Source organism: Archocentrus centrarchus, chromosome 16, assembly GCF_007364275.1.
Source record: "Archocentrus centrarchus isolate MPI-CPG fArcCen1 chromosome 16, fArcCen1, whole genome shotgun sequence".
Classification (NCBI taxonomy): Eukaryota; Metazoa; Chordata; class Actinopteri; order Cichliformes; family Cichlidae; genus Archocentrus; species Archocentrus centrarchus.
The window spans coordinates 33,807,837-33,828,206 of NC_044361.1; the positions used below are offsets into that span (position 1 = coordinate 33,807,837).

Genomic DNA, 20,370 nt, shown 5'->3' on the forward strand with positions numbered 1-20,370 from the left:
AAATAAACTATAAGAACAAAAGCTGGATAACTAAACTAAGGCCTGAAGATACAAAACTGTAAAACAAAGAACCAAGAATCAAACAGTTGAAACGTGCTGAGTCCATGATCCAGGACCATGACAGTAAGAGATGACTGTAACCACTGTGTTGTCATATTTTGGCACAGTGCTGATTTTTTTGGTGCCATGACCCAAACTCGAAGCCTTAATAAAGTTTAAAATGATGAATTATAACAACATTAACCCCCGTATGGTTGTAATAATGGGCAAAATTATTCACAGAGGCCAAAACTGTTTGTAGCAGACTGTAAAAATGAGGGGCAGCATGGTGGTGCAGTGGTTAGCCTCGCAGCAAGTTCTGAAATCCAACATCTGGCCAACAACTTTTCACTGTCTCGACTCGATTCCATCCCAAAGGTGTTCTTTCAGGTTGAGGTCAGGACTCTGTACGGGCCAGTCAGGTTCTTCCACACCAAACTCCCTCATCCATGTCTTTATGGAGCTGCTTTGTGCACTGGTGTGCAGTCATGTTGGAACAGGAAGGGGCCATCCCCAAACTGTTCCCACAAAGTTGGGAGCATGAAAAATGTCTTGGTATGCTGAAGCATTAAGAGCTCCTTTCACTGGAACTAAGGGGCCGAGCCTAACTCCTGCACAATCTGACTTTTTAAGCCTTTTTATTTCATGCAGTGTGTGTCTGGACCCGCACAAGAATGCGGACACGTGCTGGACCTCATTTTATTGTATGATTTGTCTGTTTCAAACTTGATCTGTGACACAGTGTTTTCAGATCACAAGCCTGTTATTTGACATTGCGTTGGCTCTGTTAAACATCCCATTCCTGCGTGATCAATAAGTGGACAATGGTATGCTGATCAGTGCTGAAAGCAGTCAGTGCTGGTGCTGAAATGGTCAGCTGGTCTGCCGCAACTGCCAGACAATAGGATAAGTGTGTGTGTTTTGGGGGTCATCCTCATTAGATGCTACTTCTCTGTTAACACTTTGTTTGTCCACAGGACACGGGGTTATTTGAGGGTTTGTGTCATTCTGCATGCATGCAAATCTGCATGAGTGGGCACTAGAAGATCTTCACTGTCTGCAACATTAAAAGTTGCAAACAGCTCCTCGCACGCTTATTGCCTCAGCCCAACGAAACTTTTGGGACTAATCTTCTCTCCCTTCCTGCTTTTATTGGTGTGCGTCTCCATTCCTTCCCACGCAGGTGGCAACAATCCCATCGAATCTGACGAAGCAGTGACCTCAGTGCAAAGTGGACCCTCGCCTCACATCACCGCAATCTCACCTCAAGGACGAGCACATGTCCAAGCAGGTGTAACCGCCGAACATAAACACACACATTCAGATGGGGCTCACTGCATCTGAGTGAACACAACATGAAGATCAAGTGTAATGAGAGATCAGAGGCACAGAGGACTTCGGAAAGCTGTCGGTCGGACTGTGATCGGGCTGCTGCAGAGCCCTGACTGAGCAGCACCAGCTGCTTCTGCAAGAAGGAAAAAAGCGCGAGACATGAGAATACACTTGAACATCGTCAATCAAAAATAATGGCATGTTGGATTTTTCCATTTGTTATTCATTTGTTTATTTAGTTATTTCTTGATTACTGAAAGACAGTGAAAGCCACCGTGTGTGACAACACTGCTGCATTACTGAATGTTAATATTGGCCACAAAGTCTGTCTTTTATTCACTCTGAATAAAACACAATGTTGTTGCAAAACTTTAAACTTTAAAAACATTATTTTGGACTTTAATGCACAATAAGGTACACTCCAGCTGATCCTGACTGACACTTAAGCGCAGTGTGAAAGGAAGATCTTCTAGTGCCCCCTCATGCAAATTTGCATGCAGAGTGACAGAAACGCTTATATGAACTTGTATCCTGTGTACAAACTGTGTTAACAGAGAGCTAGCATCTTGGTGACCTCCAAAACACACACTCTTAGCCTACCTTTTGGCAGTAGAAGCAGATCCCTCCTGGAACAGCCAGACCAGCTGACCGTCAGCGTCAACATTCAACCCAGTATCACAGCAAAGCGTGGAAAAGAGTCGCCTCTCCACTCCAGGAAATCATATGGATATCACGGTTTGCCTGTCTAGGCCTGAGTTGGACACGCTGGCTGATTGCAGGTGTTTCTGTACGCCTGTCGAGTCTTAAACAATATTTGTAATATAGTATAATTTAAATGGTTGATACTTAACAGAAAGTTGGAAATTGAATATCGCACCCTACTGGTACAACAAGTTACTGCAACTTCCTGTAAATTGAGCATGTGTGTTTCACGCCTACGACAGTCAAAGCTGAAATGGACACAGTGGACAGGCGGCCCTCTTACACGTTTAGCCGTTATCTGCTTTCAGTGACCAGCTGGCCGTTGCAGCATTGGCAGATACCACAATCATTCAACAGCATACCACTGGCTTTTGGATCTCAGTGTCTTATTAACCCGTCCACTGCTGAACTGTGGCATTCCTGAGCCTGTGTCTTCAGATCACCTCCTGGTTTCAGTCCACCTGCCAGACTGTATGAGATGGCTCCGTTAAAAACCAGGCAGCCTAAATCTGAGCCCTGGCTCAATGAAACAACTCGTGCTGTCAGACCTGAGCGCAGAAACGCTGAACACAAGAAGGACGAGCTGCAGGTGTTTCAAATCTTAAAGGACTGTTGGCGTCGTTATCAGACAACTGTGAAAGATGCCAAAAGACAGCATCTGTCAAATATCATTTTGTCAAACTGTCACGAGCCTGGTGTATTATTTAATATTATTAATCCTGCTCTCAATGCCCCTCAGACTGCCTGCATTGAGCCTTCCCCAGAGGCATGTGACACATTTCTGAACAGCTTTGTGGATGAAGTGACTAATGTTAGGGCTCATATATCAACCGTTGACCCTTCAGTCTCTGCTCCCAGCTCTGCTGATTTTTACCAGTCTGAGCCTGTGAGCCTGTCTTCACTATGTGAGACTGTTGGTCCTCTGAAGCCCTCAGGTTCCCCCACTGATGTTGTCCCACCTCAAATCCTTAATGAGGTTATTTCTGTTTTAGGGCCATATGTTCTTGCTCTTACTAACAGCAGCTTGTCCTCTGGTGTGGTTCCTAAAACATTTAGGTGTCTGACAGTGCAACCACTGATCAAACATCCTGGCTTGGATCCCACTGTGTTATCCAACTTAAGGCACATTTCCAAGCTTCCTTTTCTTTGAAAGGTTTTGGAGAAAATTGTTTACAGCCAGTTGAAAGCCTTTTTAAATAAAAATGATGTCCTTGAAGTTTTTCAGTTTGGTTTCATAGCACAGAATCTGCACTGCTGAGGGGTTTTTAATGACTTCCTTCTGGCTACAGATTCAGGAGATTATGTGATTCTCGTTCTCTTAGACTTAACAGCCACTTTTGACACAGTGGATCATAATATTTTAATATCTCACTTAGAGCACTGTGCGGGCATTCACGGCACTGCTCTGGAGAGGTTTGTACCTGGCTCAGAGAGCCTTGTGTATTAATCTAAACGGATTCAGCTCTTCTTTGGCTCCGTTGTCATGTGGGGTGACACGGGGCTCGATACTTGGACCTCTGCTATTTTCTCTGTATCTGCTGCCCCTCGGTTCCATTCTTAGAAAGCACAAAATTGCATTCCATTGTTATGCCGATGATACTCAGGCCCCTAAGACTGAAGGCTGCCTACTCCACACAGACAGAGTGGAAGACAGATTGTTTTTGGTCCTTGCAGCACAGTATGTAAAGCCTACTGTCACAAACCTGGGATTTAGGATGGACAGTGATTTTAGATTTCACAGTCAGATCAGTGCTGTGATCACTTCACAGCACTGATCCATGCCTTTATGGCAGCTCGGCTGGATCGCTGTAATTCTTTGTACGTTGGTGTTAGCCAGTCCTCCCTGTCTCGTTTCAGCTGGTGCAAAATGCTGCAGCACAGCTTTTAACTGGAACATGGGAGAGAGAGAGCACATTACTCCTCTCTGAGTTTGCTCAGATCAGCTGACCAGCTGCTTCTGGATGTGCCGAGGACACAGCAGAGGCTCCGGGGGACAGGGCTTTTGTCGTGGTGGCTCCCAAATTGTGGAATTCATTGCCATTACACATTAGACAGGCCTCTTCTCCGCCAATTTTCAAATCCACTATTAAGACCCAACTCTTCTGCTCGGCTTTCGACCCAGTCTGCAATGTTGATTTTGTTGTTTCACTCATATTTAATTGTGTCTTGTATTTTATTGATGCTTTTATTTTATATTGTAATTTTAATTCTGTTTATTTGATGTTATTCCAATGCATATTTATTCCTATAAAGTGCCTTATAATAAAGTTGGCTTGGTGCTCGGTTTCTGCTGTTTTCAGAGCAGAAAGTGAAGCCGAGTGGGGGCGAGAGAGCAGAGAGCTAATAAACCAGAGCCTCCATTTCACCTGCTGACCTGCTCACCAATTTAACAAGAGCAGGAGAGATGGTCTGCTCGCTGGGAGCAGCTGATTAACTCCCTCAGGGGGAGGGTGGAGGTTTGAGACCCACACTGCTCCTTTTTTTTTAGCTTTGTGCTGACATTAACAGTCTGTTCGCCCTCCCTCCGATTGTGACAATTGTGAGTTTTAATTCCAGAAATCACATCACTGCAGAGTTCATGACCAGCGTCCTGCTTGGGATCTTTAAGTTTAAGGCACCAGTTCATATTTAAACTTTTCTGTAAAACATCATGAATATCATCACACTAAACAGGTGCTAAAAACCAGCAGAATGTCTCTCTGGCCTTCACGCGCTGTCCTGTGACCTCTCACCTGTCTCTCTCATGCAGGAAGGTGTTGAAGCAGATTCCTCTGGGTGACCTTCGACCTGACGAGACGGTTCGAGCCACTCAGGAGGCCCAGCTGCTGTCTCAGCTGCACCACCCGGCCATCCTCACCTTCTACCACAGCTTCCTGGAGAAAGATGCGTTCTGCATCATCACCGAGTACTGCCAGGTAACACAGTTTGTCTTCCCTCCTTCCTTCTGCTGCTATGAAAGGGCAGGAACATTAGCTGTAGAGGTCAAAGAAGTTTTATGGGCACTGACTCACTGCTGGAGCCTCAAGTGGACATTAGAGGAACTGTAGGTTTTGTCTTCATTGTACAGACACAGATATTGCAGCTTATTTGTAGTTGTGTGTAGATAATTCAGAAAGCTGTGAGTAAAAGTATGTTTGGAGGTGTCTTAGCTAACCACAGCAGCTTGCCAAGTTTAAATTAGCATTTAACAGCCAAATAGACATATGGTGGTAAAATATGGTAATAAAATCTCATATTTTTAGCCAGCCAGCTGCATTTTGGTAGCATTTCAGCACTTGGTTGCATTTTATGGAGCTGTTTTCCCCTCTCGTGGACATGCTTCCAGATTTCAGCCCCGGAGCTTCCTGCTTGGTTAAAATAATGACAGTTTATGGGATCCTCATCTCAGTCACAACACATTAGGAAGATAAAGCAACAGGCCACAAAAAGCTGCCAGTCTGCAGGTTTGCATCAGAAAACACTGAACCTGTGAAGAGTTTCTGCTTCATTACACTTCCTCTGTTCTCAGCATGAGAGATGAAGGAGACAATGAAGCAATGATGGAGTCTCCCCTCCCCTGACTCCCTCTTCCATCTTTTTGTTGTTTCTTTCACGCCTGCTGTCTCGATGACACCAGGTGCTGTCTTCACACTCAGCCTCTTCTCTCCACTAATGAATCTCACACTGCCTTCATCTCCACTCTCGTATTTTTCTCTCCCTCCCACTCTCATCGTATCTCCCTCTTCCCCTTGTATACGTCACCCGGCAGTGATCCTCGTTACCTGGCTCTCCTGCCTGCTGCCCCCCCCCCCCCCCCCCCCCCCCCCCCACACACACACACACACACACGCACACACACTTTGGGCTCTGAAGCTTCAACATCGCTGGAAGGTTTAATTCAGCTGCAGAACAATTCACAAAGCTTTCCATGCTTCTCTGCTGGGTTTTTGTTGCTCTTCTACAAACAGGCGTATATACAGATACACAGAACAATATTTAGGGGTTTTGTGAGGATTTAGTGTGAGATTTGAAAGGATTTAACGCACAGAAACACGTCTGTGCACTTCAAGACCCTCCGAGCTATTGTTTCTGTTCACCCCATTACCCACAATCCCCTGCAGAGCAGTGGAAAACTCTGAGGCATCACTTCAGCCTGATAGCGTGAACAGAAAAGGCAGATCTGTCAGAGAAAAAACAAAGAAGAGTGCATGCAGAACTCATATTCCCTTCTACAAGCTTTTTGGTTCCCTTTTAAATCCAGAATTTCATTTAAAATTCTACTGAATAATCAGACCCCATCATCTATTTATCTGTCTATCTGTCTATCCATCCATCCATCCATCCATCCGCCCTCTCTTGTGGAACCAGCTCCAGGGACAGCATTGAACACATGAAACAGAGAAAACTTACATGAGTTAATCTGTAAAATATTTGGGCTTTCAGCAGGAAAAACAAAGCTGGAATCAAGTTAACATCCATAAATTTGAGAAGAAATCAGAACCTGTCACAGTTGAACGTTTCTTTCGTATCGCGTCCACGAGTGAGCTACAATTTGACTTCTTTTAAAGGCAAATCCAGGATGAAACCTGGAGCTGAGGGAGCGCAGCAGACCTGTGGCTGACAGTTCAGCAGCACTTTAATGAGGTTATGGGATGAAGCTCTTTGACTTCTTTCTGTTGCTGTAATGGTTCCTAAACTGGTCTACATGCTGCTGTCAAATTTTCCTTCATTTTCACACAAAAGCTGAATTTCACACTGAGCTGATGAAACCAGAAGAACTGATTCACACAGGAACCAGTTTGGTGCCAAAGTCATTTCAACTGTAAGTGTTGCTGTGGAGTAAAATGACATGTCAGGTCTTCTTCAGTTCAAGGCCACTTCAGTTCAGTTAGGTTTACACGAGCTGTTGCTGAGCAGTGGAGCAAATTCAAACCAGCAGCAAAGCAGAGCTGCTGCAGGAAAGGATCGACTAAAAACTAACTGCACGTTCAGTCGAATTAAAATCAGCTCTACTGTGCAGACAAACACACACACACACGGTGTGATCCTGTTTCCTTCCTGCTGTCCCGCCCAGGATCGAGATCTGGACTGCAAGCTAGAGGAGGTGAGACGAGGTGGGCGGAGCCTCCCCGAAAGCCAGGTCATCGATTGGCTCATCCAGCTTCTGCTCGGCCTTCACTACATGCATGACAGGTGTGAGGGCACCTTCACTCCATCCCAACACCTTCAAATTGTTGTTTGAGTTTTTTTTATGATATTTGCACATTTTGTGGATAAATTAGTGTTATCAGGTTCATCTGTAAAATTTAAAGTCATTTTGCATGTTTCTCCCGTTTGTACCGTTGACTATAACCTCACTGCACCACACATGGTTTATGTATCAGTAGTCGGAAAACAGAAACAGGTTCTTCTGTTTTTGTGGTTTAATGACGCTCAGCAAACAGCTTGTAGGTGACAATAAATATTCACCAAAGCCATTGAAATTTGTAATCATTTAATATTTGGATAAATGGTTGCAGATTGAAATGATGGACTTGCTCTGACTGTGGTGGTCCTGTTTGAAATCTGTTTTCCAATCCTGTTTGCTGTGCTGCGTTCTGCAGGCGGATCCTCCACCGCGATCTGAAGGCCAAGAACGTCTTCCTGAAACGAAACCTCGTTAAAATCGGTGAGTTTCCTCTTTGCTGCTGCTGCTGCAAAGGCTTGCGGTTCTTTCCTTACGTTTGTTTGTGTATTACAAATTCTCTCGTGCTGCCTAAAAGGGCTCCTTCCTCTCACTAATAACAACAGCAGCAAACAGGGACACAAATAGAAGCGTGCTTCCAGCTAATGAGTGGGTAGTAACACAGGAGGAAGTGGATTTACTTTGAGCCACTAGTGTCTGGAGTGTAAACTCAGCAGATTGTTGCCGTTGCTGCCGTCTGCAGTTTTGGACTTGAACCAGAACTCTCTGATGGCAGTTTAGCTTAGTTTGCTGATCACCAGCTGCACACACAGAGCACTAACTCCACAGAGACGAGAGGTGCTGCAGATTAGTGGGACAAAACCAAAAAGCTGGGGAGAAAATAAAACTCTGCAGCCATGTGAGGAAATAAAGCAGCATTCCATGGAAACTGTTGGTTTTTAGGTGTTTGCACATTTAATCCTGTTTGATATCTATTATTAAAGGTGTTATCTCACTGTGTCGTGATCGGTCACATGTACAGCCCTACGTTCATCAGATATTCAGATGCATCAAAGTAGAAGTAGAGGTTTCAGATTTGTGTCCAGAAAAAAGTGATTCTCTCATCGCCTGCTGCTCTGTGGCTGATGCCTGGGTCACGAGTGGACACTTTGGTTTCATATATAACCCTCTTGTGTATTTCCCAGCCCATCAAAAGTGTCCACTCCCATTGGGAATTGTGCCAACTTTAAGTGGTCAAGTTTCCGTGACTCTCCACGGCCTCTGGTCGCTCCATTACTGCTGCAGAGGTAATTTAAACCTCTGAGATCTCGGCTCCGTTGTTCTCTTTGCTGTTGAAATGTGTGATGTCCTCATGTTGAGATCTGAAGAGTTTATTGTTCCCATTTGAGGGCTGCTGGAGCTGTATGATGCAGCTTTTCTGTAGACAGAACAAAAAAAAAAAAGAGGGGGTTTGGAGAAAAGTGGATGAAATCATAATGCTTCCTGGAAAGTTCTGAAAATATAACCAGACTCCAGTGATGGGCTGTACTCCTGTAATCCTTTCGATGTTAGGAATGAATATACTGTGTTTGTCTTCACAGGTAACACAAGGCAAAATGTCTGTCCCTTCTGTCTGATCTAATTTTGGCCTCTGATTGGCTCTGATCCCAACATTTTTGCCTAATCCTCACACTTAACCAACTGTTTTATTCATTCTGGGTGGAAATTTGAGGCCTTTAAGCCAATGTAGAGCAGACAGGAAGTGATGACAGAGAAAGAATGAGCGACATACAGGAAACTCAAACGTAGGCCACCACAATAAGCCTTCTGAAATGAAGCCACTCTGAATGAGGTTACTTTGAATTTAATCCTTTCATGCAGTTAACTGTGAAGGTGATTAGTAGAAATCAAAAATTCTATTCAAGCTTAAAGTGATACAGTTTTTATTAATATATAAATTAAATACATCTGTTAGTATTTCTGTTACATAAATGATGGAAAAGATGATCTTGTGAGATTAATACCTCAAAAAGTCATCAGCTTCTATGGGATCATTTTATCTCAGCCCACAGTGACGCCAGTGCGTGTGTTTGAATCTGTCGCCTTGAAAACCCGGTGAATGGATATTTGACTGAACATGCAGCTCCAGATGAATCTCAGGACTTAGCTGGAGACTTTAAATGTTCAGCTCACCAGCCGATGGGTCATCAGGGCGATGCTTCTCGTGTTTCCAGGTGACTTTGGTGTTTCCTGCCTGCTGATGGGATCATGTGACCTGGCGACCACCTTCACGGGGACTCCCTATTACATGAGTCCGGAGGTGCTGAACCACCAGGGCTACGACTGCAAATCGGATATCTGGTAACTCTTTGAATTATTTCCGTTAATATTCGTTATTGTTATTGTTTGTGTGTGCAGCAGATTTGTTGCTGTCAGCCCCCCCCCCTTTAAAGCTCGCTCCCTCTCCATATTTCCTTTTCTTCTGACCACACATGTCCAAAGGGGAAACCAAACTGAACTAAAAGTGCTGCATCCCTGTGTTACAGTAGATAAACCCGAGTCATGTTCCAGTCGGGAAGTTGCTGGTAGTGGTGTTACTTTAGATATTTCTTCAGTGTTAGATCATCTCCAGAGTTTTCCTCAGTCTCAGTGATCTTCATCCTAGTGAAACTGCTCCGGACACGATCAGAATCTTTCACTGGTTTGAAGTTTTTTCTTTCAGATTTTAAGACAGACGCTCAGCTGTGGAGTGTGGCTGCAGGCTGGCTGCAGGCTGGCTGCTGTCTGCGTGGAAGCTCCGAGCCTCCTTCAGACAAAACATTTTCTTTGTCATCTTGAAAGCAGATGAAAAGGATTCAGATAAAAAGCCCAGACCCCAGTTAAAGTGAATTTCACACTCCAGCTTATCTGCGCCCGTGGACAGCTTTGCACAGTTTCATTTTCCTTCGCTGTGATTGGTTAGGAGCTGGAGGCTGTACAGGTGCATCTTGGGAAGGATGGATGAGAAACTCCTGCAGGTGGGGAACAGGAATTCATTTATGTGTTGCTGCTGCAGGAGAGAAAGCAAATATCAGAAGGCTGTCAGCTGCAGTTTGTCTTCTTTAATCAGTGGAGCCGCCTGAGTGCCGGAGTCAGAGACCATTACTTTCCTGCAGCCGCACATTTTACAGATGGACCCAATTGTTTTTTTTTATCTGAGGTGGAATCATATTAAAAAAATGATTTTGAATATTTGTGTTTGCATCATAAATTCTCATATCTGGCTATAGTTGTACACCTGATATGCTTGATGTGATGGGAAGTTTCAGGAACATTCAGTTATGAAAACAAGATTGAACAATTAGTTTTTTTCTTTTTTTTTTTTTTTGTCGTGGACCCAGAGTTTGAGTAGATGATGGTTCTGTTGTGTCCGGTCTGTCCTCAGTGTCTCTGTGTCCCTCTGTATCCTGTCCCCGTGGTTGTTTGGTTGTGGGGTTAATCTTGTGTTCCCATTAGGTTATGCCTCTCTTCTTGTGCCTTTAGTTCCCTGCCTACTCTTGTTGGTTGTTTATCTTGGTCTTCATGTGTTCATGTTTTTTCCTTAGACTGTCCCTGGCTCTAGTCCTGCCTCATCCTTCATTTGCCTGTCTGTCACACACAGCTGTTTCATGACATTTTTGTGTGTTATAAATGAAGTGCAGCCCTCTATTTTATTTTCTCTAAAAGTTGAAAGTCACTCTCTGGTTCAGCTTGAGCCAGAAGAGAGCTTGGAGTTGACAAGGTCCATCTAGAACAGGGGTGGGCAAACTACGGCCCGGGGGCCGTATGCGGCCCGTTAAGCTTTTTAATCCGGCCCCCCGAATTTGAATCAATTATAATGGTAAACCTTGTTAATGTTTTACTCTCCCTGCAATTGTGGCGTTTATCGCTAGATGGGATACTCTGACACACTGACCTTTGTTGAGGTGCGCTCTTACGCTGCATTCAAGTGGTGTCGGAAGACCCGTCTTGCCGAGTTGTTTTTCCCAGTAGGAAAGTGATTTTTACGATCATTCCGACACCGCATGAACGCATCATTATTCAGCGTTTTCCCTCTTTGACAGCTCAACACTTCTGCAATGATGAGCGGAGCTAAAAAAAGAAAAGTGGACAGAGAATGTCGAGTGTTTAATAAGGAGTGGACAACTAAATATTTTTTTACCGAACACAGATCTACTGCTGTATGCCTGATATGCAAAGAGACTGTGGCGGTTTTTAAAGAGTTTAACATCAGCCGTCACTTTACCACAAAACATGCTAACTATGCTAGCAAGCAGTCAGAGAAAGAACGGGAAGCTACTGCTCAGAGGTTGATAGCTAATTTACAAGCTCAACAACGTATTTTTCATCGTCAAAGTGCCATCCAAGAGTCAAGTACCAAGGCCAGTTTTATGCTATCATTCAAATTAACAAAGGCCAGCAAGCCTCTGTCTGACGGGGAGTTTTTAAAGGAATGTATGGTGGAGGCAGCAGGTGTCTTGTGTCCAGAGGCCAAAGACAAGTTTGAAAAAATCAGTCTATCACGCAAGACAGTGACTCGCCGTGTGGAACTGATAGACGAAGAGCTAACTAGCAACTTAAAAAAAACGGCGGAGTCATTCACGTTTTATTCATTAGCTCTGGATGAAAGCAACGATGTAAATGACACTGCTCAGCTCCTCATTTTTATCCGAGGAATTAACAATACTTTTGAAATAACAGAGGATTTTTTGACAATGGAGTCTCTGAAAGGAAAAACACGGGGGGAGGACTTGTATAGCCGGGTGTCTGCTGTCATTGAAAATACGAAGCTGTCTTGGAGTAAACTTATCAACGTCACCACAGATGGATCTCCAAATTTAACAGGGAAAAATGTTGGCCTGCTGAGAAGAACACAGGATAAAGTGAAAGAAGAAAATCCTGACCAGGATGTTATTTTCCTTCACTGCATCATCCACCAGGAATCTCTATGTAAATCTGTATTACAGCTGAATCATGTTGTGAATCCTATCGTAAAACTTGTCAACTTTATACGTGCAAGGGGACTTCAGCACCGTCAGTTCATCGCGTTCTTGGAGGAAACTGATGCAGAGCACCATGACCTACTTTATCACTCCCGTGTCCGCTGGTTAAGCTTGGGAAAAGTGCTTCAACGATAGTGGGACCTCAAAGAGGAGATCGGTGCATTTTTGGAGCTACTGGGGAAGGCCGACGAATTTCCTGAGCTGAGCAACAAGAACTGGCTTTGTGACTTTGCGTTTGCTGTGGATATATTTTCACACATGAATGAGCTGAACGTGAACATACAGGGGAAGGATCGGTTTGTGCATGACCTGTACACAAGCGTGAAAGCCTTCAAAGCCAAACTGGCTTTATTTTCCAAGCAAATCCTAAATGAGTCATTCACTCATTTCCCCACACTAGCTACACTGAAAGAGGAGGCTGGCGCAAAAGTTAAGAAATACAGCGAGACACTGGATGCGCTCCACAAAGAATTCTGCCGTCGCTTTGTTGATTTTGAGAAAATTAACAAGTCACTTCAGTTGGTGGCCTGTCCCCTGTCACAAGACCCCGAAACAGCACCAGAAGAGATGCAGCTGGAACTGATAGACCTTCAGGCTGATGCTGTCTTGAAAGAGAAGTTCAACTCTCTTAAACTGAATGACTTTTATGCGTCACTTAATGAAGCGGTGTTTCCAAACCTCCGGAGGACGGCACAGAAGATTCTGGCGTTGTTCGGCTCGACCTATGTGTGTGAACAGACGTTCAGCGTCATGAATTTCAACAAAGCCAGCCACAGATCCAATTTGACTGACCAACACCTCAGATCCATCCTGAGAATCGCCACAACAAAACTGACTCCAGACTTTGATGCGCTTGTTAAAAAGGGACACCAACAACACTGTTCCCACTGAAATCAAAAGTAAGTTTCTCTGCTCTTAAACATGCATTTACGTGTTACATGTCATTTCTGTTAAGGTGTGCTCATAAGTGGTGTGCAGGTGCACTGCCTTCTCAATATAAACAATGCACACCAGATATATTTAACATGGCCACATACTGGCATGTTGTCACTGTTTCGATCTGCATGTCCAACCATTTTTGAAATGTTGAGGAGGAGAGTGATGATAATATCCTGAAGGATATCAAAACTTTAAATGCTTCAAAATGGTAACTGTTAGTATTTTTTTTTTTAAACTGTATTCTGTTAATGGAATTTTCAGTGTTTTAAGAGTCATTTCAATAAAGAAATACTGTGGGACTTGGAAGAGATATTTTGTTGTATTGCTTTTGTTAATTTTCTATTAAAATTAAAGCACGTTTTCTACATATCCCATGTTATTCTTTCTCTTATGAGGTGAATTACTAAAACACTCCATCCATCTGCTCCTGGTCCGGCCCTTCTGTCAAATTTTAGAACCCTCTGTGGCCCACGAGTCAAAAAGTTTGCCCACCCCTGATCTAGAACATGTAAAATTGAGAAGGTTTCTGCAGTTGAACCAGTGGAATGATCCGTAGTAGCTCCTGCAGCTACCTTGGTCTCTACATCACTCAGGGTTCCTCACCCGGTCCACTTACACTTGTCTTGTGGGGTGAATGAAAGAGGACTTTGGCCTTTTAGCTACACCCATACCATTTTCACTTCTCTCACCAGACTAAAGTATCACTGTGATGATTCACTAGAGGAGGTCCAGCACAGGTTGCAGGACAAGGATTGGACGAGGAGATGATGTTGAACAGAATATTGGTCAAATTTTATCAAATATTTTTTGTTTTGTTTTTTCCTGAAACTTTTTGGCCGCACATTGTAAATCCTGATATTTTTGTCAGTTTCCAGGCTGGTACATACAGTGAGTGTACATTTACGTTTTAAAACCAGGAAGGGCGCCTGTTTTTTTAAATCCCTTTCAGTGACCCTCCCTCCCTGAAGAAGGTGGTTTATCCCAGAGATTGAAGATGTTTGTACAAGTTTCAGGTTGAATCTGACTGAGTTAAACATGCAGAGACGTCCAGTGGGGCTGAGATGAGCCTGATCTCTGCTGTATCCTTAACAGGAGAGATAATCGAAGAGTGCTGAGAGCAGCAGGCGGGATGGCTCCTCAAACAGGCTTTCCTTTGACATGTGACGTGGAGAAGTGTCTTGACAGAGTGGAGGATGATCCACATTCAGTTGAGAGGGGGAAGTGCTAAGTTATTAGCTAATGCTAGCAAGCCTCGTCCATAAACCAAACTGCTGAGCTATAATTTCACTCATCAAAACTGGGAGAAACAGCTGCCTGTTTCTGGACAGCTGTCAATCAGAGCTGCCACACTCAAACCGATGTAATCCAGACGAAAGGGAAAAGAAACAAAGGACCCCCCCCCCCGAGTTCTTATGAACTCCTCTTTACACAGAGACCAAAACCATGTTTACTTCTGCCGTCTAAGAGTGTGATCTGTGGAAACAGGCCCACAAAAATAATTTATGAACCAGAGTGGTCCTGCACCCTGTCACAGTGTTTATCACTGCTGCCAATCTAAGAGTGAGAATCGATATTATTCTTAGTCTCATATTTTCCTCTTCAAACACAGGTGATTGTAACAATGCAAACTGATCAAATCTCCCGTTCACTCAGCCTGGTTGGTGGGATTGACTCACTTTTAGAGCCGGCCTCAAGTGGACATTCTAGGAACTGCAGGTTTTCATTTTCTTTCTGTTTGTCATTTGTTAAAACCACAGAGTGAAACTAAACACTCGACTGGCAGCCTGTTAATGAAACAAACTGCAGGATTCAGATCAGACGGCCTCTTCGGGATGAATGGATGAGGGCGGTACGCAGCAGCAGCTGCTGCTCTGAGGTCTGATTAAACTGCAGTGAAGCCTCTCGGCTTCAGCGTGCGTTCACACTCTGACACTCGCGTCTCTGATAAACTCTTTGTTCTGCTGTAAGGTCCTGATTAAAGCCAGCGCACAATGGAGGTTTTTTGTCTGTATTCAGTTTGTCTGCAGTTTACAAGCAGCAGCGTCTCTCGAGGTGTTGTAGTGATGCCTCTCCAGCTGATTTTGAGATGTATTAAGGTGGGACAAACAGCTTTTAGGAGCAACAGAAATTATTAGCAACAGCTTGGTTAAGAAGAAGAACAAGAAAACAACAAAAGCTTCACCTCCTTTCTTTTTCTTCCAAGTCCTCCTCTCTGTCCTGCTTCACATTCTGTGATCTCCTCTTTAATTAGCTCCGTCTGCCATCAGCTCCGCTTTCTTTTTCTAATTATCCCCATGAACAAACTCCAGATTCATCTTTCAATTATTACTAATTAACTCAATTTTTTTGTTTCAGTGTTAATGTGTTAACTCATGTCTGAATTTTTATTCACCAATTACTGATTTACTCTGCTTGTCACAAATAATACAAGATTAGATGATAATTGTCTCTTTAAGGCTGCAGTGTTTGCAGAGAAATTACAAAGAAGTGATCCTGCAGGCCTCTGGGGTCAATGATATGAGTGATCAGGTTACTGAAAAGGCCAGGCTGAAGATCAGGGTTAAGGCTATACACACACACTAGCATACACACACTGTCAGATTAGTTTGCAGAGTTTGGGTACTCTTAGCAGTGCTAGCAGCTGTAGCTGTGGTTCAGAAGGTGTCTCCACCTGGCTCTGACACAGCTGAAATGTGTGTGTGTGTGTGTCCTTGTAACATCTTTGAAACAGTCATACATTTAACTGACTGGTATTTGAGTCTCTGAGTAGTAAGGGCAACAGTGTTTAAACATCTAGTCGCACACGTCCCTGTTCTGTAAGACTGGGAGAGACAAACTGTACTGATAAAGTTTATTTGAATCCAGGAAAGAAAGTGATGACATTAACAGTATCAGCGTCACAGCTCTGTCATTAAAACATGGGAGGAACTGACAGATTATTGTGGATTCCATGTATTCTTTCAGCTGCTGCCGAGGTGACCGTAAAGGACAAACCTGATTCAAACAGGTTTATTCTACCTGCAGATTTAATATAAAGTCGACTCGTACAGATGGGTGCCCTGCCTCAGGATCATTTATTAATTCTTAAAGTATCCAGCTGCTCCTGAGAATCAGGGTTTCTTACAGAGGCTCACCAGGGAAAGGGAAAGTATCTGTGCACTGAGGTCCGAGGGATCTTCCACAAATTATGCTGATCTCTTAAACATGACCCACACTGCAGGCTGCTCAACAATATATCCTCCTACTAGCCAACACTTCTGCTCTGTGGCTCAGGGTCAGACCCAGATGTGCTTTAAAAGTGATAAAGAAAATCTAAAATCAAATCGAGGAGCCAGCGGAGAGAAGCCGGGACTTATGTGATGCTGGCTGCTAAAACCAGCAGTGAAGAAGATCAGGGGTGGACTCTCAGATGGCCAAAGTTTTGAATTTTAAGGACAGTGAATGTGATGTGATCATATAACAGCTCCGGCTGATCCATGCCCCGAATTGTTTCCTGAATCGTTGCTAATTTCAGCTGCTGGAGCTGCACAGAGAAAAGCGCCTCTCTGTGTTCCTGCAGCTGAGCTGGGGTTAAACGCCACAATAAAGAGTAAAACACAGACTCAGCGCTGTGGCATGTTTTGATGACCTCCATGTGAAACTCCCACACGTCTGGAGTTTCAGCTTCAACAACTTGACTGTTAAAATGAAGAAACCTTCGTCACTTTCTGCTGCTAATTACCTCCTCCTCATCATCATCACCATCATCTGCTGTGATCTGTTCCTCTCTAATTACAACAGCTGACCTCCAACCGCTGTCAGCGCTGTGTGTGTGTGTCTGCGCTTGTCTTACTCAGGATGTGGGGACTTGAATTTGTTTGGAGTCACATTGTGGGCTGAATGGGACTCATTAATTTTAAAGGTGAAGGTGTTCAAAAAAACTGTGAGAAGTAATGATTGATTTATAAAGTGCTTCACACTGAAACCTTTGCAGCAACAGAGCAGTACACTCAACAAAGCCAATAAAGTCACTGAGAGAGCTGAGCCACAAGGAAAAATTCATGATGTGGTCTGTGCTCCTCACCTGTGGCCGTGAGCTGGTACCACAGCTGTATGGGCTGTGGAGCTCGGACACCCACAGGGAACTCAGAGTTGAGGCTCTGCTCCTTCACATCAGAAAGAACCAGCAGAGGTGGTTTAGGCATCTAATTGGGATCCCTCCTGCACACTGTGAATGGGCATGCATCCAGGCATGGAGGAAAACCTGGGGTAGTCCCAGAACTTGCTGGAGGAATTATGACGATAATTAGGAATCATCAACTGGCCTTTGGAATCCTCATGAGGAACTGGAAGGGAACACTGATCACTGGAATACACTGCTTAGCCCCGAAAGGATAAGTGGAAGAAACTGGAGGAACGCATCCATCCATCCGTCCATCCATCCATCCGTCCGTCCATCCATCCATCCGTCCATCCATCATCCATCCATCATCCATCCATCCATCATCCATCCATCCATCATCCATCCATCCATCTTCTGCTTTTTTCTAATGTACTTCACCTCAAAGTGGTACCCAAAATATTATTATAACTTATTATAACTTCTTTTCAGTAGCTGCAGCCACTGAAAAGAAGCCGTTGATGCTTTTTTCAGCTACATTTTCAGCATCTTGTTTCGCAGACAGACGTTCAGACCCACAGTCACCAATTAAGCTAAAAGAACATTTAAACTATGGATTCAAACCCAGGACCTTCTTGCTGTGAGACAACAGTGCTAGCCGCTGCACCACTGTGCTACAGTAAAAATATATTTGTAGATAAAAGTCTTAGTTCTGCATCAGTCGTAGTATAAATGAGTACAGAGAACCCCGGAGCATGTAACTAAATTATATATTTGAAAATATAATGACATTAGAAAAAAGCAGGAACATGCTGAAGCACGTTGTCAGGTTTGAAGTCACATATTAGAGTTTGGGAATGTTTGTGGAACTCTGCAGATGGAAAAATGGTGTCCATCAGAGAAGCCATGAAAGCAGAGCTCAAAACATGTTGGCACATCTCAGCTGTGGACAGTTGGAGGGGCCTGTCAAAGCTAATGGTCCCGGTGCACAGCTGAGTCATGTCCATCACTGTCTGCAGTGTGACCTGTTTCCAGCAACATGCAGTTAGTCGTTCACATCTTTGGAAACATGAAAAAAGACCAGAGAGCCGCTGCAGGTTGTTCTCAGTGTAAAACTACAGAAATGCATTTTTTATTTACTCAATAATTCTATAATATTATAATCAAACTTCATACTCTTTTATCTTTCTGGGAATTCACAGATCACCTGTTGATTTTTTTACATCTAAAATGATCATAATTAGAGCAGGTAAATGACTGCCCTTCATATACTCACGGATTGCTGGTTCGGTGTACCTTGAGAACTGTGGTCGAAACACATTTGGGAGCCGCTGTTTTACATATTAGAGCAGTGTGGACCAGGGCCCCCTGGTGGGCCAGTAGGTACTGCAGCTGGGCTGCAGTAATAAATCCAGATCGACATTACTTAGAAGTACAGTTACATATTTATATAAATGTATTTATTTATATAAAAAGTATAAAACTGGTAACAGGAGGTGGTTAGTTTGTGATATTACTCATTACTCATGACTGGGTAGCATTAGCAATTTATAGCCAACAGCTGTGTTTTTTGTGTTTTTTGAATAGAAGTTTCAAGGAAATGCATCGCTGTCTCTTGTATTTTGATGAGAGTGAACATTTAAGATTGGGTGGACCCTGTGAGGTTTTCTGTTTTTTAAGAGGGCTGCAGCACTCCTGACGTTGGGAATGGCTGCATTAGAGGATGGAGAAAACTACAGCAGAGTCCTTCGAGCCTTCGGTCTAATCCTTACATCAGTGGAGCAGGAACTCTGGGTCTCTTCCAAAGTGAGGACTAAAATGCTAAAATCCTCAGTCAGGTCAAAGATGGCGGTACAAGTACACACATAAACACAGGCCTGATTTAATCAGGTAACAACTGCCAGGCTGGAAATTGAAGCAAATGCTGAAGTGTCAAATATTGCAGTTCCTCTAACATCCACTTGAGGCCGTCCTCCAGAACAGAGTCAGTCCTCATAGACTCTCATGTTATTGCCCAACTCTCCAGCAGGAATACACATACTTACAGCCTGATACAATAACTGCTTTGGTCTCTTTAGCAAACTTTTTCTTTCAGAACAAATGATGGAGGGATTTTTTTATAACTCACCTGCTCAAACCTTTGACTGACAGGTGGATGGTGACACAGGCGGCTGTAGCTGCTAGTAGTCTACAGTTTCAACCTCAGCTGAAATGGACCTCCGGACTGTGTTTGTGCTGTTGGAGCCTTTTGGATGCCGAATGGAATTATTAAAAATATGGTTTGATGTGCAGTTATTGGTCCTAACAGACTCTCTCCATGTAGTCTGCATTTCAGTTTTGGTAATTAAATCAAAATCCTTATGTTTATTTTGTATGCATGTCCCAGTGTTAGGCATGCACCATTCTGAGTTGCTGCAATGAAATTTCAGGTAAATGAACTAGCCTGCCGCATCATCATTTCTCTTTGATTTTCAGGGTGTCTTTGAATTCAGCCTCTGTAGGTTGATCATTTTCATTTTCATCAAACGATGTGGCATCCTTTCATTCCTAACACATGACCAGGTCCATATCAGTATGCATATCCAGCAGGATTTTTTTTATGTGTTTTCAAAATTTCATTCTTTTGGGTAGTGTATATTACATGTTAGAAAGCTCAGTTTTCTAGGTCAGCAAAGCCTACCAGAGTCCCGGGTCGTGAGGAATTAGAGTCCCATTAGTGGTGTAAGAATATAATGGAGCCAAGAACAGATCCTGAGGAACTCTAAAAAAGCAGACTAAAGTTAGTCTGCACCGAACTGACACGACACACAGCAGCTGATGTTTCTGTGCTGCAGGGCTCTGGGCTGCCTCCTGTATGAGATGTGCTGCCTGACTCACGCCTTCCAGGGTCCAAACTTCCTGTCTGTGGTGATGAAGATCGTGGAGGGAGACACCCCGACGCTGCCCACCGCCTACTCTCCAGATCTGAACTCTGTCATGCAGAGGTGAGGAGGACATCGAGTGAAGTCTCAGAGGGTCTGTGGGTGTTTTCAGTCAGACGGCTCGCATTAATATGCAAATACGAGGGTGTCTGCAGGTCTCAGTCCTCAAAATTA

General features: G+C 43.8%; 1 protein-coding gene across 3 annotated transcripts in view; it reads left to right on the forward strand.

Moving 5' to 3' along the window:
• nek11 (NIMA-related kinase 11) overlaps positions 1–20,370 on the forward strand; it is a 76,513-nt gene that overhangs the window by 18,448 nt on the left and 37,695 nt on the right. For all 3 annotated transcript variants that reach the window (XM_030750134.1, XM_030750136.1, XM_030750137.1), the window contains 5 exons: positions 4,823–4,988; positions 7,127–7,245; positions 7,656–7,720; positions 9,451–9,577; positions 20,110–20,259. In XM_030750134.1, the coding sequence (XP_030605994.1) occupies positions 4,823–4,988; positions 7,127–7,245; positions 7,656–7,720; positions 9,451–9,577; positions 20,110–20,259 (627 nt within the window). The remainder of the gene's footprint in view (positions 1–4,822; positions 4,989–7,126; positions 7,246–7,655; positions 7,721–9,450; positions 9,578–20,109; positions 20,260–20,370) is intronic.